We start from the raw sequence: 12,542 nt of genomic DNA on the forward strand, positions 1-12,542 counted from the left end.
AATGAAATGTCAAAATAATTTTGATGATATCATTTGATCATAACTGTCAAACAGTATTTATTTGGCAAGATTCTTCTTACAAAATATTGTATTCAAAGAAATATTGTTTCTCAAAGAAGTTTAAGAATGATTATGGAAAAAAAAATTGCCTCTTCAAAGTAGTATTGATCTCTCGTATTGTGCAGCTATTGCTAGAAGTTGTCTCAGTGTTCCAGTGCAATGAAATAGCACTTCTCATAGAAAAGTATAATGATATTTATGAGAAATATAGCACCACTCTCTCTATCTACCAGGGAAGTAACAAATGACCCCGAGACAACAATTTATAAGGTGTGAGAAATGGTGTGTAAAATTTACTTCCGTAAAACAGTGCTTAAAACTTCACGTTTAGATAAATAATACGTTCATTACAACTTATGTCAATTTTTACATCATTAGGTAAGGAAACAGTAGGAAGCTGAATAGTAGGGTGTTGGTTTTCCTATTGACGAGATGAAATAACCATCAAGATGACTGTGTGTGTGTATATTGTGGGGGAGTGGGCAGAACTGCATTGTCAACAAATAACGTACTCTGTTTTTGAGAAGTGCTGGTTCTTCACAATGTGGAGAAACAGAACCAAGGTAAATTGTAGTGACAGCCTCAATTCCACAGCAAAAAGATGATTTCTCTTTTCCTTAGCCTATAATATAAAAATTTAATGCATCCTCCTGTTCATTATAGCTTATTATTGCTTATGCAGAAAAGCTTCTTCAAGCTCTCTTTTACTGAATCATTTAACCATACTTTGAAACCTAAAGATATGCTTCAGCATTAATTCATCATATTCACAGGAATTCATTACCTTGATTTTTCTTTCAAAAAGCTTTAAGTATCTGAAACCATAACAATAATATCATCTGATGATGGAATTCAGTGTTTTTTTTCTGATATCTGTGACTTTTAGAAATTAAAACATCTTTTGGATGGTGTTATTTAACATATAGCCATGATAGATTTATTCACAGGCATATAATGTATGGCTTCCTTCATACTCCCTACCATTTTCCCTGATAGTGACTTCCAGAAGTCATTGTTCATATCAGAAGCTGAAGGTGCATGTCTCAATTCCATTGTTTTATTGCAATAATGTTTAATTTTAATGCTTCTTGGACTTTTGAACAGATTTTAGAATTTATAATTAGTTATTCAGTTTTCCCAGGAAAGCTATATAATAAAAAAAAAAAAAAAAAATCACAAATTTAATTCTAAATGTTAAAAAATATTGTGCTAAAAGCTGTTGGATTAAATATCATCACAGAGGAAATGGTATACACTGAAAAGTTAAGCCTTTTGCATTAATGGGAAGTTACTACATATTCTTGCTATTTATCAATGCTGGCTGAGAGGTGATCATAAAATCGGTTACTAAAATTGACATCTTAGCTTTAGCACATTACTGTTCAAAGATTATACACTGCTTTTGGATGTTCAGGATTATGATAATCTAAGTATCTAGAAACATCTATCACAAATAGCAGCAATTCACTGGAGTGAAACCTCCCAAATCTGGCATCCTGGTGCTGATCCTTCCTGGATCGAGGAATTTTTTGGATTTTGGGTCATATTACAGTCATAAAATGAGCAACAAAATATATTTCAATTCTATATTGCAAATGATTATGTACAGGTGCAATAAGATGCAATATAAACTTAGTGTATAATACTTTTTTTTTCTGAGAGAAGTATATTAAATAAACATGTACAGTACAGAAAAATTTCACATAACTGCTTCATTGAAGACTCAATATAACAGAGGCATGTGAAGCAAGAAAGCAAACGTATGAACTTATGTAGCATCAGCCAAATAAAAAAAAAAAATTCACACAACCGTTCCCTCTAAAAGTTTGTCCAATTCCTCCTTGAATTTATTTAAGCTAATTTAGCATAAATGAATATTTATTTATTATTATTATTAGCCATATGGTGCAAGGAAGCCTGAGGCTTATGCTGCACTAGCCAAAAAAAATTCCCAAGTTACCTTTAGAGAGAGAGAGAGAGAGAGAGAGAGAGAGAGAGAAACCACCAAGAAAGAGAAGAATGATATGTTGAGCACCTTTGTCAATAACATATAATACAACAGATAATGATTTGTGTATGCATTCTAAAACAATCCTTTGGGTTACTTAATTTTCTTTTAGGCAGCATATGGACAAATAAAAAGGGATGAGAGTTGTTGTTGATTTTTTTTATAAATGACAAGCCAAAAGTTCTAAAAACAATCAGTTAACAGTAAATTAGTCTTCATAATTTATGATCTTTATGATCTGAACTTCGTAATTTGTCATGTACAAATTATGAAGTTCAGAAACTCTGAGTAAGCCAAGAATTATTCAGATATAATAAATATGATATACTCTGAGTAATTCATTCTTATTATCAAAGAGCCACTAATCTTATTCACAAATGGCAATTAGACAATTCTATGATCTAACAAATTTGCCATTGTTGGAATGCTGTAAAAACTTTGAGGTGAAATCTGTATAATGAGTTCTAATCTGGTAAATAGCCATTACAAAAATAAATTTTCAGTCTCAGGTGGTTTGTTCGATTTGCCTGTTTCCCTAAACACAGCTGTAAAATAGGTAGTGTTAGTTAATGGAATGCCAGATTTGGTAGGTTCAACTGTACATAGATTAAAGAAAAGCACACCACCATTTTAGAGGTTATTAATATACTTCACTCAACATTAGTGGCACTGTATTGTTCAAAGAGAATATCATCTGCTAGGAGTACCCCGGCCCATCCACCAACTCAGAATCAGTGTGAGGAGAGTACCACCCAAACACCTTCCACTTGGCAATGGACCAAGCTGGATTATCTTGGAGGTGTTTTAATAAAACCAGACTAGAGCTCTAAAACTATCAACTGAAGTGGAAATATATCATACTTCTGACATGCATAAATGTGGAACTTCACAGGACCTTCTACTAATCTGCTCTACTTTGAAGATTCCACATACAATATATGACTTATCAAATAGTAATAACATTGCAATTAAGTGCACTTAGTACTAGAAGTTTGTATGCTGTTTAATAATTATAGATCTTGTTTGAACACAAAATAACACTAGATAAAAAATGCATTTTTTTGATTATATAAAAATATTTAAAGTATTAAAATTTCAGAATTTCTATATTATAATGCAATGTATTTAAGTGAAAACTTGACTTAACTCAGCTTGACTCAACTTAACTTGATTTAACTCAAAACTTGGTAATCATAACAGAAGTTCACCAAGTTTGAAGACCATTATTATAGATAAATATGAAAGATTTAATATTAAAAATTAACTAATAGTTCTTTTTGAAGGTTGCATTTGAAATCAAAATATATTTTAAAAAAACAGTGTGATTACAAAGCCTATGATTAAAATGTTAGGATTATAATGTAAAAAATCATAGTGGTATCATGATTCTTTTATTCACAATAGAACATTGCGGAGAAAAATGCTCTGATATAAAAATTATAAGATAAAATAATCAAGTCCATTTTTAAGTTCACCGAATATTACGAATGTAATATGAAATGTGTTAAATGTGCATTCAAATTACATTAAATTCAAATAGTATAAAATGAAAATTTTCTTGTAAAGGCAACAAGCAGCGGTAGATATAAATCTATTCAAGGAAAGCTTTGCTAATCAAATCTTTTCAGTTATTTTATTTTTAAAGATTCAAGGTTAATTTAATTTATTATTCTTCAGAAAGCAAATTAATTCTGTTAAACTCTGCAAACTGATAAAGGGCCTTCTAAATAAGCATATATAACTTATAACTTAAACAAAAAAAAAAAAAAAAACAAGTTCTTTTGACAATTAAATACTTAAGGTGGGGGGGAACGGCAGGCAGGTAAAAATTGAAGGCTGTTACTACTGAATGTAATATCATACTTTTATTTATTTCATTCAAACAGTTAAAGAAGAAACCTATAGTTCTGTTTATTATTATTAAAAATTGCCATAAAATATTTTTAACACTTATAGAAAACAATTTGTAACAAAGCTTTAATCATCACATGATATAAGTCACATTTTTTTAGAAAAATGAAACAAAACATGCTGTTATTTCTTAATAAAGAATTTTTTTCCTTCTTAATAAAGAATTATTTGCTTTTTAACACTGTTTATAAATAACTCCTTTCATGTATGAATGTTTTTTGCTTGCTCATGTTTTTTCAAAAATTTGTTCAAGCAAAGGGTATCATTATTGTGTTTTAATAAAGAAAAGTCATAATATATGATAAAAATCACAGCATAGGCAGAAACTTTTAAGAAAATGTTGCTAAGGCAACCAATGCATAGGCATTAGTGCATGGACTTAGTGGAATTGGCAGAATGACTAGTATTTCCAGAACACTGCAAATCACTAGGACATTGCAAGGATGAATTTCGTTGAAACTGCAGTTCGGCACATTGGACAAGAAGTTAGATTTTGTCCACAAGACCAACAGCAACATATATGTCCACAAGGCAGGAATACAGCACAGCTCTGTTAAAAAAAATAACAAAATCAAAAATACAAGTTGTTTTGTTATCAAGAGTATGTATGCTATACATACTGTTATTCATTAGATTTTTAAGCAAATTTTCTTTATATATTTTTAATAGTTTAATTGTAAATTTCTCATTAGTTAGCTCTGTAAACAGCTCAGGAATCAGGAACCTCCCCTAAACGTTTGTCTCAAAAATATTGGTACAAACGTTTAGGGGAGATAGGTAACATCTAAAGGAATGTGAATTGCATAGGAACCCATAACCGGAAACGTCATGGGAAAGTAGTAGCAGAGGCACAAGAAGCAGAAATGACACAAGACAGTAATTAGTGGCAAACATTTATTTGATATAATATTAACAATGGAGTACGAGATGGATGCATTTCATGATGTTACAACAGCTGCTCGAAGGTTTCACCATGAGACGCAATGCATGCGTGACACCAACACAGCATGGATTGGCGGACACGGTCAAACACCTGGAGTTTCTTTGACAGTAGCAGCAGCGCAGACGAGTCTTGCCACGAGATCCATTTCCATCTCTACAGGTGATTCATACACGATAGATCTGAGGACCCCCCACAGAAAGAAATCAAGGCTTGATAAATCAGGTGAGCATGGGGGCCAGGCAATGGATCCACCACGGCCAATCCATTAACGCCCAAAACGCCTGTTCAAATGGTCACGAACACACCTTCCATAATGGGCAGGCGCCCCGTCATGTTGAAACCAAATGTTGCATCTCACATTTGCTTGAACATTGTCAAGCAACCCTGGTAGAACTTGTTCAAGAAAGATCCAATATTTAGCGGAGTTCATGCGGGATGGTAACAGGTATGGGCCGACTAAGCAGTCACCGACCATACCTGCCCACACATTTATTGTGAAGCGATGTTGTGCCGCATGGGGACGCATGCTGTGTGGGTTGCCATGAGCCCACACATGAGCATTGTGCTGATTGAATAAGCCTTCCGAGTGAAATAAGTCTCATCCGTTAACAAAACATAGGCTGGAAAATTCAAGTCTTGAACACTTTCTTGGAGAAATCACTGCGCAAAAGCCACACGTGCAGGATGATCTTGGGGGAGCAGTAACTGAACTCTTTGGAGATGAAAGGGGTGTAAGGAATCGCTGTGCCAGACACGCTGTACACTGCAACGAGAAGAGACAACGGCATGTGTGCTGGTAGCAGGATTATTCTGGAGGGCATTCAACACACTTTCTTCCATGGCGGGAGTTCGCGTCGAATGTGGTCAGCCCGCACTACTGTTACCTCTAAATGACCCATAATCGCACAAATTTTGATGCAAACGCGCAAACAAACAAACGGTCCGGTACATGTCTGTCTGGGAAGCGTTCTCCATAAATTCATTGAGCGGCTCATCCATTGCCCTCTGCTAATCCATACACTAGGTGCATGTCTGCCAGCTCACAGTTCATATATCGATGCATGCTCTTCATGCGGTGACTACTGCTTGAATGAGTAAACCAGAAATTTTCTCTCTCGCGAACTGATGAACAGCGCCATCTACCAACTTACGGTGATGTTTCCGGTTATGAGTTCCTATGCGATTCACATTCCTTTAGATGTTACCTACCTCCCCTAAACGTTTGTACCAATATTTTTGAGACACCCTGTATTTTGAATTGGCATACATGCTCACTCAGTGATCACCGAATTGTGACCACTTATCTAATACTGTGTTGGGCCACCATTCACACAGATAATAGTCGCTTTTAGCCTAGGCCATGACTTCACTTGTCTGAAGAAATCTATAGGAATTTGTAGCTATGCTTTGGAGGCCAATCAAGATGGGTGATATCTTCACCGTGTCCCTCGACCAACTGGTGCATAGTGTGGGCCCGATGACAAACAGTGCATTATCATCTTGGAAGATCCTGTTTCTATCTGTGAAAAAATGCAACATGGCAGGATGCATGTGGTCTCCCAAGAGCTGCTGACAGACCTCATCAGTGAAATGTTAGTCCATTTCACCAGGGGTCCTAGTCCTTGCCAGCAAAACATGCCCCGTATTAAGCAACCACTGCCACCTGCCTGAATAGTAGGCACAATGGGTCCATGGAGTTGTGTTGCTTGCATTACACTTGAAGGCATCTGTTGGTGCAATTGCACCAGATATTTGGACTCAACTGACCAGCACACTCATTTCCACTCCTCCAGTGTTCAGTCAGCATGTTGCTGACACCACAGTATTTGCTGTCTATGACGATCAGCAGTGAGGAGTGGTTGTTTCTTGTGTTGTCTGCTGTGAAACCCCATGCATCTGAGTGTGCAGTGCATCGTCATTTGGGATATTGTTCTTGGATTTCCCATATTCTATTGTGATGTTGACTATCACACAGTAACCTGCTGTTGAGCCTGTACAATGTGCTGTACCCTTTGCTCACTACAAACATCCACCTTGAATCCTTTACAGTTCTGTTGGCGGGAGGTGGTTTGACCTGTTCCACACCATTCTTTATAATCTTAACCACAGTGGGCCATGAGCAACTGACAAGACATGCTGTTTCCAATATTCTGATGCACAAGCTTCCACAATCACGCCCTTATGAAACTCTGTGATACCTTCACCACATCCCACAACTGCTACTTTATCACTTTGACTTGCACAACCAGATGCAAATTAGCACTGCTCTAGTGTATGAAGCTGTTTGGCTTTTTATACTGCAAGCTATAAAAAGTCACAGTCCATTATTGATGGGGTAGTCATCCATCAAAAATGTTTGTAATGGTGGGTATTAATTCAACTTTAGTTTGTAAACTCTGAATGTTTGAGTGAACTAGAGAAAAGCTATGGATTATTATTTCAATTGGCATCCATATCAATGACAATATTTTTGATTCATCTGTTTTTAGTTATTTCATGTTTACTCAATTTTGCTATTTTAAAAAAAAAATGTCTTATGTGGAGTTCAGCATCTCTCTCTCTCTCTCTCTCTCTCTCTCTCTCTCTCTCTCTCTCTCTCTCTCTCTCTCTCTCTATCCATGATCTAGTATCAGCATTTAAGCAATCTGAACAATTTCAGTGAAATTCAGCTTAAAAGATTTTCATATAAAATTACTGAGCAACTACAAGTTTTGTAAAAATCATGTTACTGCAACTACGACTTTACAGGAAGATCTAAACCAACTGTAATAAATATCTTCTATATCTCTGGATGGATCAAATTATGTTTTAAATAAGAGCTGTGAAGCAAATTAAAACTAAGTAAGCACATTTTGAACATTTTGTAATAAACACTTTTTTTTTTTTTAATGGCTAGAGCTCCTCAGAATAAATACCAGAAAGCTGCTACAGTCTTTCACACACATCAGTAATGTCAGGTATACACAATAACTGCCCTTTTCATATACAGGGTGAGTCGGTAAATAGCACAAAAGAAAAAGGCGATGGTCAGAACTGACACATGGCTACACAAAATTTATTTATGGCTGTCAGATTTACATAAATCCATGTCTATGTCTTGAATATAACATCTAGCAAATGATCTTCATCGGCGTAGATGCATTTCTGCAAGTGGAAGCTCCTCATGACGTCCTGATTCATTTTCTGGGGAATGGTCTCAATCTCTTCTCGGATTGCCATCTTCAAATCCCCAATACTGTGTACCTGCTGGGAGAAAACTTTGTCTTTGAGATATCCACCAAAGGGAAAAAAAAAGTCTGGGGCTGCCAGGTCTGGAGATCTATCCAGCCACGGCACATCCCCAAATCACAAGATCAGTTGATGTGGAAAGAACTGCTTCAGCTTAGCCATCATGGTACGGGCTGTGTGGGCTGTAGCCCCATCTTGCTGGAACCATGTCGTGTAGAGAATATCTTTTCTCCATACTTCTGGAATGAAAAAGTTCTCAATCATGTTCACATACCACTCGGCATTGGCAGTCACTGTGTGTTCTTCATCATCTTCAAAAAAATACGGCCCTACAATGGCTGTGGAAATTCCGATAGCACACTACATGATGACCTTTGGGCTACTTTGAGATTTTTCATGAAGGTGCAGGTTGCAGTCTGCCCAGTAATGGAAGTTTTGCTTATTCACAAACCCGTTAAGATGAAAGTTCACTTCATCAGAAATAACCAGAGAAGCGAAAATTAACTCAACCTGCTCCAATATCTCAAGGAATTTTGTGCAGAAGTCTCGCCTGCTCACTTTATCTGCCGACCATAGCTCTTGAACAACTTGCAATTTGTACAGTTGGAACTTTAAATCAAATTACACAATCCGATGCAGGAAACTGTGTCACATGCAGTGTCCTTGCATAGCAATGAACTGATCGCTGGGGACTTTGCTGCAGAGCCTCATGGACTCAGTGGACATTGTCAGGTGTACATACTCTCTTTTGGGGCCCCTCATGTTTCTTATTGGTGACTGAACCCATTTGTCGCCACTCTTTAACCCACCTTGATATCGTTCTGTCAGGAACACGGAAACGGTGGTTGTTTCCACAGCGCAATTCACGCTGCACAGCTACAACACTCTTTTCACACATGTCGGCCTCCACAGCCTGAATACGCACCTGCACTGGCCAATGACTCATGGTGAACTAAATGGCATACTTTTGTGTTCTGGTTGGGCAATACAGGTGATGCCACCACACTTTCCTATCTGCAGGGTTTCCACTTGCTATTGTACTATTTACCGAGACCCACCCTGTGTTTTTCTGACAAGCATTCTGTTTCATAAAATTTTCCAATTCAAACCCTGGATACAACTAACAGTTTTCAAGATGTGTCAAGATTTGTTATTCACTATTATGCAAATGGCAGTAAATCAACACACAAAAAGGATTATATCTCACAAAAAGGAATCTACAGCTCCTATGCCTATCTTTGATGATAATCAGATTTCTAAACAAGATCAAATATCTCTATTAGGGATTACTCTTCTCTGTTGACATAAGTGCATCACAAAACTCGCTTTCTCTGCATATAAAAAAACTGGGTTTTCTCTTTTGCTCTCAGTGATAAATAACTACTCATCTGTACAAAATCTCAAATATGCATTAGCATCAGCATTAGTAGAGGCATACAATGCAAGAAAGCAAGCTTATGCAGCATCAGCCAAAAAAAAAAAAAAAAAAAAACTCTCCCATTTCACCCCTCCATTCGTTCTAAATGCCTGTCCAGCTCAGCCTTAAATTTATTTAGGCTATTAGCTTTCACAACAAAAGATGGAAGCCTGTTCCACCAATCAAATACCCGCTGGCTAAAGGCAAATTTCCGCACATATATTCTTCAACTATCTTTCCTCAATTTGAAACTGTGCCTCCTCAGGTTCTTAGTCTTAGCAAGAGGAAGAATCCCATCAGCATTCAGCTTGCTTAACCCATTCAAGGCCTTATACATCTCAATCAGATCACCTCGAAAGTGCCTACTCTCCAGGCGCTGCAGTTTGCAGAACTTAAGCCTTTCTTCGTAAGAGCATCCCTTTTTTCCCCCTCACCAATCTTGTTGCCCATCTTTGTACTAGTTCTAGCAACTCTACATCCTTCCTAAAATGAGGCCTCCAGACCTGTACACAGTACTCTAGATGTGGCCTGACCATTGCCTTGTATAACGGGATAATCACCTCCCTGTCCCTGCTAGAAAAATTCCTATATATCACTGACAAGACTCCATGACCTGCCCTGGCAGCTTGTCTGCACTGCTCAGCAAACTTCATATTTGACTGCACAATTACCCCCAATTACCATGGTATACTGTTCTTACATCTGGGTGGTGCCCCCAAAATAGGCTTCTAGATATTCAAAAAGGGCAGGCAGGTTAATTAATGACCTGTCTCATACAAAGTGTTTCTATTCTTTGTCTCACAGACATTCTGTTTCTGCTGCATGCCTTTTCTATACATATGGCCACGAGCACTGTTCTGTAATTCCACATTTTTCCAGACTAGTTCAAATGTCAACATCCATTTACTGTCGAACTTTAAACTCATAGACCAACTTTTCTTATTCCTCATCTATTTAACCCCAGGGGCTCACACATCTGGTGAGTACGGGCTTGGCACACCCAGGTTCCTGAGCTGGATTTCATCATTCTCTTCTGTGACTCCTTTCTACTCCTAACTCTGTCTGTCTCTCTCTCAGGGTAACTCAGAAATTTTTTTTTTGATGATTCAGCAGAAGCCTCAGGCTTCCTTGCACCATATGGCTGATAATAATAATATTATTATTAAAAAATTATGATAAAAAAAACGCAAAAGTTACCCCATCGGACTTACCTTCCCCAAGGTTGCAGTGACGTCTGAGGCAGAAAGTGGCACCATCTGGTGTCACTTGCGAGAACTAAATAAAAAATAAAAATAAACCACTTGACATAAGCCAATGCTAAACAAGTCCACCTCCATAGATGGATGATGTCGCAGAGAAATATTATTCATACTGCATTGAGTGTGGCGCAGGATAAAGTCACTCGCGTTCAGACCTTAGGCAGAGGGGTCGGTCGGTTCGAAAAGTTGGAGACAGTCTCCGGAGCAAGACAGTGGAGCAAGTGCCGTTGTCCCCCATAAGGCTACCACAAGAGAAGGGCAAGACCATTCAGCCCCACCAACTGGAAGTTTTTTCTGCACAACTGCACTACTAGTGACCACCCAGGAAGGAAGAAAATGCCAAAGCATGAAGTGGAGCATTGAAATGAATACCTACATCATTCGAGCATACTATAAAATTACCAGACTAGAGGCCGATATGACAATGTACAGTTCGCGACTACATACCAAGTGGTTGGAACAATACCCAGATATTCAGGTCACCGAACAGCAATTAGCAGACCAAAGAAGGACCATCGTCACGAAGAACCTAATAGCTCCTGCAATCTTGGAAAAAATCAAGCAGGATGTCAGCGATCAACTACAAAGCACAAAATATTGTCAACATGGAACTAGAGGAGCAGCAGCAAGAAGAAATACTACCCACAGTAACTGAAGTGGAAAGAGAAGATGTCATCCTATCCAGAACAAAAGATGAGTGGAAGAAGGCCCTAACAGAATCCGAAGAAATGGACTCCACAAGATCTCTAAGCAGAGGCCAAATAAAATCCTGTGGAGAGTAACAGATCACCTGAATCGGCAAATAAGGCCACATTACAAATATGGCCGAACAGAAGAAAGGATGCAAGTGGAGGAGCAAAGGATGCAAGGAGCAATTAACCATAGCTGCCGCAGTTATGGAGCAAGCCTTCAAGTAGCACCGTAACCTATACATGGCCTACATCGATTACCGCAAGACCTTTGACTCTGTACCTCATAGCTGGCTAATAGACCCTGAAGACCTACAAGGTCAATCCGATAGTGACAAACTTCCTAGGAGCAACAATGGCGAAATGGAGTACAACCATTAAGGTCGAGAACATCACAATCAGGCCAATCCCCCATTAGAAGAGGAATCTTTCAGGGAGATGCTCTGAGCCCACTATGGTTCTGTCTAGCACTCAACCCACTATTCACCATGCTCAACAGCAGCAAGTATGGATATAACCTCAAAGAAGGAAGGAAGAACCTGTACACCCTCATCCACCTGATATACATGGATGACATCAAGCTCTATGCGTCAACTGAGAAGCAACTCCAGCAACTACTCCGGATCACCGAAGAATTCAGCAAGGACATCAGGATGGAATTTGGTCTAGACAAATGCAAGACCCACACACTGCACCAGTGAAAATTAGATGGCTGAAACTACCAGCTGCTGACTGGTAAAGAGATCGAAGCTATGACAGAATGAAGGACCTACAAATACCTAGGGATGATGCAGGCTGAGCAGTTAGAACACAAGGAAATCAAGAATTGCCTGACTGAAAAATATCAACAAAGACTCAGAAGCCTGCTGAAATTAAAATTGAATGGGGGAACACAGTTAAAGCCATAAACACCTATGCAACTCCAGTACACATTCGAGGTCATAGATTGGACTAACACTGAGCTAGAAGATATCATGTGAAAGATAAGGACAATGATGACCAAAAGTCGCCAACACCACCCGAAGTC

At 38.1% G+C, this 12,542-nt stretch overlaps 1 protein-coding gene across 1 annotated transcript in view; it reads right to left on the reverse strand.

The window, feature by feature from the left end:
• Positions 1–4,303: 4,303 nt before the first annotated feature.
• Positions 4,304–12,542, reverse strand: part of LOC150087313 (E3 ubiquitin-protein ligase LRSAM1-like) — a 533,929-nt gene continuing 525,690 nt past the window's right edge. The window contains exon 20 of the mRNA XM_090372443.1: positions 4,304–4,529. Coding sequence (XP_090228569.1) covers positions 4,407–4,529 — 123 coding nt within the window. The 3' untranslated portion in view covers positions 4,304–4,406. The remainder of the gene's footprint in view (positions 4,530–12,542) is intronic.

This window comes from Mastigoproctus giganteus, chromosome 4 (genome assembly GCF_048544385.1).
Source record: "Mastigoproctus giganteus isolate SK-2022 chromosome 4, ASM4854438v1, whole genome shotgun sequence".
Classification (NCBI taxonomy): Eukaryota; Metazoa; Arthropoda; class Arachnida; order Uropygi; family Thelyphonidae; genus Mastigoproctus; species Mastigoproctus giganteus.